Source organism: Chiloscyllium punctatum, chromosome 45, assembly GCF_047496795.1.
Source record: "Chiloscyllium punctatum isolate Juve2018m chromosome 45, sChiPun1.3, whole genome shotgun sequence".
Classification (NCBI taxonomy): Eukaryota; Metazoa; Chordata; class Chondrichthyes; order Orectolobiformes; family Hemiscylliidae; genus Chiloscyllium; species Chiloscyllium punctatum.
In genome coordinates, this window is record NC_092783.1 from 63,461,136 (window position 1) to 63,473,973 (window position 12,838).

The window sequence follows — 12,838 nt, forward strand, 5'->3', positions numbered from 1 at the left end:
GTATGTTTCCCAGTAGAACCACTTGGCTCTAGGTCTCATAACAAACTTGGTTCAAACACGGGCACAAATGTCAGGGGAAAGGTGTGAGGAACTGCTATTCACATAGAGGTTATGCTCCACCAAATAAGACACAGAAACATTGAAAAGATGGAAAGTAGGAGCAGGAGTAGATCATTCAGCCCGTCCAGCCTGTTCCATCATCCATTATGATTATGATCGATCATCTAACTCCATCTTGGAATCATACAAAGTTTTTGGCCTTGACTGCTTTCTGTGCAGTGAATTTCAACCAATGAACCTTAAAAAAAAGGGAAGGCAATGAAAGTGAGAAGGAAAATAACTCAGTGGCAAGAGTCTTGTCTGACAGAAAGGGATAGGATTATGAGTCATAGAATCATAGAACTGTTACAACAAGATGGATGCTTTCCAGTCTATTGTACAGCTGCTGGCTGACAATCTGAAGGAACTATTTGTATCGTGTCACACTCCTCCGTCTGTTTCTAGTATCCCAACACATTCTTCTTTTTTGGGTGAGTATCCAATTCCCTCTTAAATGCATGATTGAAGCTGCCACCAGCCCACTCAAATATTGAATTTCAGATCCTAAACATTCAATACATGAGAAAGTTTTTTCAAAATAGGTTTCTCCATTGCTTCTTTTTCCAATTACAAGGTCGACAGATAGATGAAGGACAAGGTCCACCAAAAAACAACATGAGTTAAGGAATGGTGGGAAAAAAGAGTGCAGGGAACCCAGCAACATGACTCTGCATGATGCTGATGGACCAGCTCAAACAGATAAGACCATCTCTGGCCCAAACACCCAATGACCTACCCATTGTAAATCAAGAACCCATCAAGGATAGATTCAAGAAAAGTGCAGGGAGCAACAGAAACCTTTATACATGGCCTTCTATGACTTTATCAACTGGGCAAATATAGTGTGTTTTCCTCAGATTTGGCTGCTCACAGAGGTTCAGCACCAGCTCCTCAGATGCTGCCTGAACTGCTGTGCTTTTCTAGCACCACTCTAATCTAGACTCTGCTTTCCAGCATCTGCAGTCCTTGTTTTTACCATTCTTCATCTGTTGCGTGATGATATGCAGGCCATTATCCATGGCAACAGATGCAGGATGTGTGCCAACTGAGATCCTGCAAGGCTGTGTTATCACACCAATGATCTTCGCCAGTTTCTTCACCGTAACCCTCCACCTCATCGCCATGAAGCTTCCCACTTGAGTTCAACTTCTCTACAGGATGTGCAGGGAAACTCTTTAACCTGTATTGCCTCCAGTCCAGAACCAAGGCCACCTCAAACTCTGCCATTGACCTGCAGTTGGTAGACTATGCTTGTGTGTGTGTGTGTGTGTGTGTGTGAGACACTCATACACTGAGGTTCAATCATTATCAAAACACTCACAAAGACACTCACAAAGAGAACGGGCCAGAGGCTAAACATCCAGAAGATAAATATCCTGCTTCTACTGCACCACCATCTCCAATTACCAAGATACAATGACAGCCACTGATGATGTGGATCAGTACTTGAACCTTGGGAACCTTCTTTCAGTGAGAGTTGCCTTCACTGATGAAGTTCAGTATCACCTCCATTGTACCTGTGCAGTCTTCAGTCGCCTGCAGAACAGAGTGCTTGACAACAAAGACCCCAGTCCTAACAACAGACTCATGGTTGCCCTGGTGACAGAACTTCTTATTGGAATATGCCACCATTATTTCATTGTCACTGGGTCAAAATCCCAGAATATTCTGCCTAAATATTTTGTTGTGAATTCCTTCACCATATAAATTGCAATGGCTTGAGGTGACAGCTCTCTTGTTGGCCTTGTCAAGCCATCCATATTCCCAGAACAAATGTAAAAGACAATCACACTCTCATCCTTTGTCAGCCAAGGTATTGGTGTTGTCCTGATTGTTCTCTAAACTGGCATGGGCTCCTTTTAATAATTAAGGATGTGCAAATGATTGATTTATTTATTGTCATGTGTACCGAAGTACAGTGAAAAGCTTTGTTTATGAACAGTACAGGCAGATCATAGTAAGCAAGGATAAACAGATCAGAAGTACTTAGACAGAGGCATACAGGTTACATTGATGCTGTTCAGTGCACGCCTTGTGCAATGTTAGCAAGGTCAGCATTACTTGAGGCTTAATGGTCCATTCATCAGTTTAATAACAGCCAGGAAGAAGCTGTTCCTGAACTACTCGTACTTGTGTTGAGACTTTCGGATCTTCTGCCTGATGGAAGAGGTTATAGGAGATCATTACCACGGTGCAAAGGGTTTGTGATGATGTTAGCAGGTTTCCCACAGCAGTGAGCCATGTAAGGAGTTCAATTTAGATAAATGAGGAGTGTTGCATTGTGGGAAAGCAAATCTTAGCAGGACTTATACACTTAATGGTAAGGTCCTAGGGAGTGTTGCTGAACAAAGAGACCTTGGAGTGCAGGTTCATAAATCCTTAAAAGTAGAGTCACAGGTAAATAGGATAGTGAAGGCAGTGTTTGGTATGCTTTCCTTTATTGGTCAGAGTATTGAGTACAGGAGTTGGGATGTCATGTTGCGGCTGTACAGGACTTTGGTTAGATCACTTTTGGGATATTGCATGCAATTCTGGTCTCCTTCCTATTGGAAGGATGTTGTGAAACTTGCAGGGGTTCAGAAAATATTTATAAGGACATCACCAAGGTTGGAGGATCTGAGCTACAGGGAGAGGTTGAAAAGATTGGGGTTGTTTTCCCTGGAGCATCGGAGGCTGAGGGCGACCTTATAGAGGTTTATAAAATCATGAGGGGCATGGATAGGATAAATAGATGAAGCCTTTTCTATGGGATGGGGGAGTCCAGAACTAGAGGGCCTAGGTTTAGGGTGAGAGGGGAAAGATATAAGAGACCTGAGGGGCAGCATTTTCACGCAGAGAGTTGTACATATATGGAATGAGCTGCCAGAGGAAATGTGGAGGTTGGTACAGATGCAACATTTAAAAGACATCTGGATGGGTATATGAATAGGAAGGGTTTGGAGGGATATGGGACAAGTGCTGGCAAATGGGACTAGACTAGATTGGAATATCTTGTCAGCATGGACAGGTTGGACTGAAGGGTCTGTTTGCATGCTGTACATCTCTATGACTCCATGACTCTAAATGGAGTCCATGGCTGGAAAATTGGCATCCATGATGGTCTGGGCTTTGCACACAATTTTTTGTAGTTTCTTATGATCCTGGGCAGAGCAGTTTCTGTACCTGGCCATCATATACCCAGATAGGATCCTTTCTGTCAAAGTTGATGAGGGTCCTTATGGGCATGCCAAATTTCCTGAACCACCTGAGGAAGAAGAGATGTTGTGGTGCCATCTTGAGTGCCGTATCTACATGGGAAGTCCAGGACAGAATGTTGGTTATTCAAGGAACCTGTCCACCTTCCCAGTTCCTCTGATGTAGATGGGTGTGTTCTCCTCCTTTCTTTCTGAAGTCAATGATCAATTCCTTAGATATGCGGTGTTAAGAGAAGGTTTATCTCAAATGGAACTCTGCCATCTTCAAGGATTACGTTGTTCAACTCTGAGGTTGAAAAATGTGGTGCTGGAAAAGCACAGCAGGTCAGGCATCATCCAAAGAGCAGGGGAAATGACATTTCAGGCATAAGCCCTTCATTAGGAATGTGGAGGTTGGGGGATGGGGGTTGAGAGATAAATGGGAGGGTGGGGGTGAGGCTTTGGTGGAATGTAGCTAGGCATGCAATAGATAGATGGAGTGGAGGGTGATGGTGTTAGGGCAGAGGGGAGGGTGGAGTAAATAGGTGGGAAGATGGACAGGTAAGACAGTTCAAGAGGGTAGTGCTGAGTTGCAGGCTTGGGTGTGGGAGGAGGGGAGGTGAGAAAACTGGTGAAATTGATGTTGATACCATGTGGTTGGAGGGTCCCAAGGTGGAAGATGAGGTGTTCTTCCTCTAGGCATCAGGTGGCTTGGATTTGGCAGTGGAGGAGGCCCAGAACTTGCATGTCCTTGGCAGGGTGGGAGGGGGAGTTGAAATGGTCGGCCCTGTGGCCCCCTTCCTCCTCCCTCTATTCTTGACGAAGGGCTTATGTCTGAAACATCAATTCTCGAGCTCCTCGGATGCTGCCACATTTTTCCATTCTGATCTTCAACATCTGCAGTGCTCACTTTCTCCTAGTACTGGCTGGTAGCTTTATGCTGTAAGATGCTTCTATATAGTATGCTTCACTCTCAACCTGCTGGTAATAGACTTAAAACAGATGAGAAAAAAAAACTTCTCTCAAATCTGTGGCATTCACTATCCGAGTATGATGGATGCTGGGACATTAAGTAAATTTAAGGACAAGACAGATTTTAATTGGAAATAAAATCCAAATCACAGTGGCTTGGTAGCTAGCACTGCAGCCTCACAGCGCCAGGGACCCGGGTTCAATTCCAACCTTGGGCCACTGTCTATGTGGAGTTTGCATGTTCTCCCAGTGTCTGCATGGGTTCCCTCCGAGTGCTCTGGTTTCCTCCCACAATCCAAAGTTGTTCCGGTTAGGTGAATTGTCTATGCTAAATTGCCCATAGTGTAAGGTGCATTATTCAGAGGGAAATGGGCCTGGGTAGGTTACTCTTCGGAGGGTTGGTGTGGACTTGTTAGGCTGAAGGGCCTGTTTCCACACTGTAGGGAATCTAACTTAAAAAGCAAAATTGGTGGAGGAAACTCAGCAGACCTTAGAGCATCTGTGAAGAGAAAGCAGAGTCAAAATTTCAAGTCCAGTGAGCCTTCTTCAGAACACAGTAATAATTAAATTGCACAATACGAGGCTCAAGTTTTATGGGGACTGGAGAAAGTGATGGCGTTTAGATTAGATTACTTACAGTGTGGAAACAGGCCCTTCGGCCCAACAAGTCCACACCGACCCGCTGAAGCACAACCCACCCAGACCTATTCCCCTACATTTACCTCTGCCCCTAACACTACGGGCAATTTAGCATGGCCAATTCACCTAACCTGCACATTTTTGGACTGAGAGAGGAAACCAGAGCAGCCGGACGAAACCCATGCAGACACAGGGAGAATGTGCAAACTCCACACAGTTGCCTGAGTCATGAGACTATATTGAATGGTGGATTAGAGGTGGGTTGAATTGCCGACTTCTGCTTCTAGTTCTTAAATTGCCCGTAGTGTTAGGTAAAGGGGTGAATGTAAGGGAATGGGTCTGGGTGGGTTACGCTTCGGCAGTTCAGTGTGGACATGTTGGGCTGAAGGGCCTGTTTCCACACCAAGTAATCTAATCGAATGTTGCAATGCTGAAGTTTTGAAGGAGATTGTGTATTCTGGGGTTGATGAATCTAGTTGCAGTTCCATAAGTCACCACGGAGGCGCAAACGAGCCCAATGGGGCAGCTCAAGTCGCCGCTCTTGTTGTGCGTCGGTCTCCTCGCCCAACGGAATTGGGGATGAAGACACACCCCCATGCACCTGCTGTCCAAAAGAGGCGGCGTGGGCGGGACCCCAATGTGACTGGCAGTATTAGCAACCATACAGAACGGAGAATTCGGCTGATTGGCGGCCCAGCTAGCCAACCCACTCTTTAATCTGTCCAGATCGTTGCTGACACCGAAGAGCATGCGCACTAGACGCCAGTGCCGAGGTTTGCGCGTGCGCTTTTAATTCAACATCTCCTGAAATTAAATAAATACAACAGAAATTGCTGGAAAAGCTCAGCAGGTTCGGCAGCATCTGTGGAAAGAAATCAAAGTTAACGTTTCGGGTCTGGTGAACCTTCTACAGAATACATTTTCTATGGAGCTGCAGATTTTTTAAATAAGTGAAATGATATGTTTAAAAAGCTCCAACATTTTAACGTTATTAGTGGCTGTAGAGTTATTGATTTGAAGCTGTAATTCTCACAAAGTCACTCCGTCTGTCCGGGATTCCAGCAACATGCCCATTACCCGACGGGATTTAAATTGAAAACAGAAAGAACTGCGGATGCTGTAAATCAGAAACCAAAAAAAAACATAAACAAAAGAAACAGAAATTGCCGGAAAAGCTCAGCGAGTCTGGCAGCATCTGTGAAGAGAAACAGAGTTAACGCTTCAGGTGCGGTTCTGAGAGCTGCTCAGTGAACCTGAACCATTAACTGTGACTTTCCTGAATCACAGGCAGTGCCTGACCCTCCGAGCTCGGGCATTTAAACCCAAACCCCCCTCAACCGCGGTATTTAAAGGGATCACCACCAACCAATCAGGGCCGCGGCCTTCACCAGCCAATAAGGAGCGAGTGTGAATTTGAATCTGGGCGAGCGTTCCAGAAACCAACGGTCAGCCGGAGGGGGCGGGGCTTAGAGGGAGAGACAGCACTGCCTGAGGCAAAGAGCACTGGTCACAGAGTCATATACTGGGACAGTCAGTGTACACTGAGGGGAATAGGACACCAGGCAGTGTATACCGGGGCACTGGGACAGTCAGTGTACACCAGGCAGTGTATACTGGGGGACTGGGACAGTCAGTGTACACCAGGCAGTGTATACTGGGGGACTGGGACAGTCAGTGTACACCAGGCAGTGTATACTGGGGGACTGAGACAGTCAGTGTACACCAGGCAGTGTATACTGGGGGACTGGGACAGTCAGTGTACACCAGGCAGTGTATACTGGGGCAGTCAGTGTACACCAGGCAGTGTATACTGGGACAGTCAGTGTATACTGGGGGACTGTGACAGTCAGTGCACACCAGGCAGTGTATACTGGGGGACTGTGACAGTCAGTGTACACCAGGCAGTGTATACTGGGGCAGTCAGTGTACACCAGGCAGTGTATACTGGGGCAGGCAGTGTATACTGGGGGACTGGGACAGTCAGTGTATACCGAGGGACTGGGACAGTCAGTGTACACCAGGCAGTGTATACTGGGGGACTGGGACAGTCAGTGTACACCAGGCAGTGTATACTGGGGGACTGGGACAGTCAGTGTACACCAGGCAGTGTATACTGGGGGACTGGGACAGTCAGTGTACACCAGGCAGTGTATACTGAGGCACTGGGATAGTCGGTGTACACCAGGCAGTGTATACTAGGGGACTGGGACGGTCAGTGTACACCAGGCAGTGTATACTAGGGGACTGGGACGGTCAGTGTACACCAGGCAGTGTATACTAGGGGACTGGGACAGTCAGTGTACATCAGGCAGTGTATATTGAGGGACTGGGACAGTCAGTGTACACCAGGTTTTGTATACTGGGGGAATAGGTGTCAGTGTACACCAGACAGTGTATACTGGGGCACTGGGACATTCGGTGTACACCAGGCAGTGTATATGAGGGGTTAGAGGAGTCAGTTAGTGTAAACTGAGAGATTGAAGAGCACTCAGTGTACTCTGAGGGACTTGGAGGTAGTCTGAGGGAGTTAAATGTTACAGAGATGCAGAGAGCGAAGGAAGGCATGAGAGGCAGGCTCTGAGTGTTGGACAGTGGCACTGTGAACACAGAACAGCTGTTACTAGAGAGATCCAGGGACACCCGGTTAACCAGGGATAGGGAGATTGGTTAAACATGCATTATTGTCTGGAGTTATAAAGATAACCAGCCAGTGAGTGCAGGGTACAGAACAGACCAAGTCAACAGCTGGGGAATGAAAGTTAACTCTCTGAATATTTAATTCACGGCGAAAGTTTGATGATAGCGAACTGAGATTGAAAGTAAAGTGTGTTTAAAAACAAATGACAAGCGACAGTGGAGTGTTTCAAGAGTAGTTTTACTCCTGTGCGGCCAGAAACCGTGTGAATGATTGTATTTATTGATTCTACACCAGTCGTGCTCGGGTTGGATTGTAGCTGCTGAAGATCAGAGGCGCACATTTGAAAGTGCATTTTTGAAATTTAAATCCGGTCGTTATCGAGAGAAGTCGGAGATGTCGACGCTGACGTTTAAGAACAAGCTGGTGAATTTGCTGTGTTGCAAGTTCTGTGATAATGTGCTGTGTGCCCGGGGTATGAAGGCAGTGCTCCTTGCTGACACAGACGTGGAACTTTATTCCACTGACATCCCTCCCACAAGGTAAGGAGCAGGATGTCATATCGCCCAGCTCTGTCTGTTATTTTCTTACAGGATTCCAACTGCCTGCAGTTTAGTGGAGAATGGTGAGTATGTGAAGCTGGGTATCGACTTCCTTGAAGGGAAAATCTGGATAAGTTAACAGTAAAGTCCTGGGGAGTGTTGCCGAACAAAGACCTTGGAGTGCAGGTTCATATTTACTTGAAAGTGGAGTTGCGGGTAGTGAGGAAGGCGGTTGGTACGCTTGCCTTTTGGTCAGTGCATTGAGAATAGGAGTTTGTAGCTGTAAAGGACATTGACTTCTGGTCTCCCTGCTTAAAGAAAGATGTTGTGAAACTTGAAAAGGTTCAGAGAAAAGTTCCAAATATGTTGCAAGGGTTGCACCTATAGGGAGAGGCTGGGGCTATTTTCCCTGGAGCATTGCAGGTTGAGGGGGTCACGTTATAGAGGTTTATAAAATCATGAGGGGCATGAATAGAGTAAAATAATCAAGGCCTTTTCCCTGGGATGGGGGAGCCCAAAACTAGAGGCCATAGGTTTAATGTAAGAAGGGAAAGATTTAAAAGGAATCTAAGGGACAACTTTTTCACGCAGAGGATGGTGAATGTATGGAATGAGTTGCCAGAGGAACTCGTGGAGGTGATTACAATTACAACATTTAAAAGACATCTTAATGGTTATATGAATAGGAATGGTTTAGGGGATATGGGTCAAATGCAGGCAAATAGGACTAGATTAATTTAGGATATCTGTTTGACATCGCTGAGGTGGACTGCAGGCTCTGTTTCTGTGCTGTGCAGCCCTATGACTCTAAAACATGAGGGAGTAAGGGGGATAGGAGGATGGGCTGATAGGGTGAGAGGCTGCTGTCCAATAACACTGGCATAGACTAAGCTGAATTAAATGCCCTGTTTATATACTGGAAATATTATGGAATGGCGCATTTAAAATAATGGAGCTGGATCAGCTGTGGGGAACAACAGCTACCTGTTTGAGTCAGAAGGTTGTGGATTTAAGTTTCAGTCCAGAAATGGAACAAAACTCTAGGTTGGCACTCAGTGAGGGGGTGATGCACTGCCAGGAGCACTTCTGTTTTTTTGGACAAGATGTCAAATCAAAACTTCATCTGCTGTCTGCTATGAAATATCTTGTATCATTATTGGAAGTGTAGAGTTCTCCCAAGTATCCTGGCCAATGATCATTCCTCAAACCATTATCCAGACATTATCACAACACTGTTTGTGGAAGTTTGTAGTATACCAATAGGTGCCGCATAACCTACATTTTAACATTGACTACGTTTAAATATTATTTCAGGTCATGAAAGGTACTATATAAATCTAAGCCTTTTAAATTATTTTCTGCTAACCAGCTTGATCAGAACTGCTTTAGAAACTTATGGATGATGCATTTAATGGCTTGGAGATGGCTGTTCCTTCCAAACTAGGAGCAACATTACACAAAACAGACTTACTAAGTTGCCTGGTTAGTATCACTCTCAGCACCCACAGAAAATTAGAGTGGAAGCTATCTAACAATATTCCGTTTTCTGATGGGTATTCTGTCAAATATCTACTGGAAAACGTGTATGTGGGAAGGAATTTGTTTCAATTGTGATTCCTGTTGCATGTCACTTACCAGCTGAGTAATGTGCTAGCAATCTCATTCAATGAGTTTTAAGATTTGTAGCTCAGATTGAGGTTCTGGATGTAGGTTTGCTCACTGAGCTGGAAGGTTTCTTTTCAGATGTTTCCTCACCATGCTAGGTAACATCATCAGACAGCCTCCGGATGAAGCACTGGTGGCATGGCCTGCTTTTCTATGTGTGTTTAGGGTTCCTTGGGTCAATGACATCACCACAAGAAATGACATAATTTCCTGTTCTTTTTCTCAGGGGGTGGTAAATGGGATCCAAGTCTGTGTTTGTTTCGTTCCGGTTGGAATCCCATGCTTCTCAGAATTCTTGTGCGTGTCTCTGTCCTAGGATGGATGTGTTGTCCCAGTCGAAGTGGTGTCCTTCCTTATCTGTGTGTAAGGATACTAGTGAGAGTGGGTCATGTCTTTTTGTGCCTTGTTGATGTTCATGTATCCTGGCTAGTTTTCTGCCTGTTTGTCCAATGTAGTGTTTGGTACAGTTCTTGCAAGGTATTTTGTAAATGACATTAGTTTTGCTCGTTGTCTGTATTGGGTCTTTCAAGTTCATTAGCTGCTGTGTTAGTGTGATGGTGGGTTTGTGGGCTACCATGATGCCATGGGGTCTGAGTAATCTGGCAGTCATTCCCAAGATGTCTTTGATGTAGGGGAGAGTGGCTAGGGTTTCTGGACATGTTTTGTCTGCTTGTTTGGGTTTGTTGCTGAGAAATCAGTGGATTGTGTCCATTGGGTACCCGTTCTTTTTAAATACACTGTAGGTGATTTTCCTCTGCTCTGTGTGAGTTCCTCTGTGCTGCAGTGTATGGTGGCTCATTGAAATAATGTTCTGATGCAGCTTCATTTGTGGGTGTTGGGATGATTCCTTCTGTAGTTCAGTATTTGGTCTATATGTGGTGTTTTCCTGGAGACGCTGGTTTGATGTTTCCCATTGGCTGTTTGTTCTACTGTGACATCTAGGAATGGCAGTTTGTTGTTTTCCTCCTCTTTAGTGAATTTTATGCCAGTAAGGGTATTATTGATGGTCTTGAAAGTTTCCTCTAATTTGTTTTGTTTAGTGATGACAAAGGTGCCATCCAAGTAGCGGGCCTAAAGTTTGGGTTGAATGGTTGGCAGAGCTGTTTGTTCAAGTCTCTGTATTACTGCCTCTGCTAAGAACCCTGATATCGGAGATCCCATGGGTGTTCTATTGGGACCAAAATATTGTCTGATACATTGTGGTCATTCCAATTGTGAAGGGAATCCTATAAACAAACAGAATACATGTAATCAACAATTTTCTGTGGAATTTCCGATTCACATAAAATATCGTGCTTCCTGATTTTTTTTTTGAGGGAGCTAGATTCATTTAAAGTTCTGAAATCAGAACTAAATCTAACTGTTTGCTTGGTCTTAGTCAGGTCTGCTTTCCTCTAAGTGACCACAGATTATTATCAGTGGGGCAGTTACTCAGTCTGAGCTGCTGTGATTCCAGTTGTCTATTTTGCTTGTTTATGTGTCTTCCTTGATTTTATAATATATTTCAATTGCATGGAAACTATTTGCAAGTCGTTTTGCTATAACACGCGTCATGTCAGTGCGAATTGACTATAACGCAATCATTGAATTCTAGACATTGTTTGGATAATGCAAACTTTCTACTGAACAGGTATAGCAATTTTTGTTTGTTAGCAATCTTCTCCAGCGTGATTTTCTACAGTGCAAGGTTGCAGAGGAACACACCTATCACGTTATAGCAGAATGACCTGTACCATGTGTACCAATTCTGATATTTATTTCTACCTCTCCACCTCCAAACCTGAGAGATAAGAATGACAGGAGATCCTATAATTAGCATGATTAGCATCGATGATGTGCTTTTTTATGTCAATATAGGTAACCCTTTGTTTAAAAAAAGTATTTGAGTTAATATGGAGCCTAGTCGTGAGCATTGTATATGCCCAGGTGAGTGATATTAAGGCACATGACCTTGCTCATTTCATTATCATGCAGAGTTTCTGATCCTCCTGAATTTCACAACTTCATTTGTATACAACCTTAATAAACTGGGAAAGTTTATTCCATCTTATGCAGCCCATGAGTAGGTTTGAAGAAATTGGAGTCAGGAACTGCAACTTTTGAGAAGATTGATGTTTTAGCCTGTTAGTCTGGCTTTATTCATGACAATAGCTGCAGATGTATCATCCACAGGGTTAGGAACAAGACCTTATCCAAGTACAAGCCAAAGGAACAAGAAAATGGGTCTATTTTATTTTGAGACCGTTGACAGCAAATGAACTATGGTATGCAACCGAGGAGAAGGAAGCATCAGCTGTGACAGGAAATTGTGAAAAACTTGAAAATACCTCATGGGACTGAAATTCCTGGTTGAGGTGCAACAGAAACCTTTGGTAATGGAATTGAAAGGAATTCTGAAATGCCTTCAATGCACACAACGATGCAGGCTTGGGTTGAAAGTAACTACAGCATAGTCTATGTTCCAGGCAAGGTGCAGATAATGATGTGGAGGTGCTGGGGTTGGACCGGGGTGGACAGGGTCAGAACTCTGATGACACCAGGTTATACTCCAATGGATTTATTTGAAATCACAAGCTTTTGGAGCATTGTCCCTTCATCAGCTGAAGTGAGAGAGAAGTATACAGGCACATAATTTATAGGCAGAGAGATCAAAAGATCATACAAATGGTGTGAGTGGAGTATTGACAAGCCAAATAATAAGTCTCTGCAAGTGATCAAGAGTGTCAGATGGTGTGAGTAAAGTGACAACAGCTGAATAATAAGTGAAGGGATGATCTATAATCTGATTAAATGAGGCAAAGAGATAATTACAAAAAAAGGTGGTGCTGGAGACAAAGCAAATGACTGGAATAGCATAATAGGTATGAGAGTTGCATGCTAAGGAACTCACCAAAGTAATAAGTAATCCAAACCCATTTCACCCCCTTCCATAACATATAACATCAGATTGTGGTCTTGATTTGAAGGCCCTGATCACAATTTGCCTGTCAGCAAAGTACAGTGTCTCTGCAGACCCAAAAAGTCCATGTCGAGGTTTGTACTATCACCAAAATGCAAATGATCTGCAATTTTCTTGCTCCTCACCCAGGTATGCTTCACATTGCAATTGTAGC

The 12,838-nt window shown here is 44.3% G+C and overlaps 1 protein-coding gene across 3 annotated transcripts in view; it reads left to right on the forward strand.

Moving 5' to 3' along the window:
* Positions 1-6,046: 6,046 nt before the first annotated feature.
* LOC140467511 (protein FAM72A) overlaps positions 6,047-12,838 on the forward strand; it is a 30,470-nt gene continuing 23,678 nt past the window's right edge. Inside the window, exon 1 of one of the 3 annotated variants that reach the window (XM_072563936.1) lies at positions 6,047-8,060. In XM_072563936.1, coding sequence (XP_072420037.1) covers positions 7,915-8,060 — 146 coding nt within the window. In that variant the 5' untranslated portion in view covers positions 6,047-7,914. Of the gene's footprint in view, positions 8,144-12,838 lie in introns of all 3 variants that reach the window. The other 2 variants (XM_072563934.1, XM_072563935.1) reach the window with 2 other exon arrangements.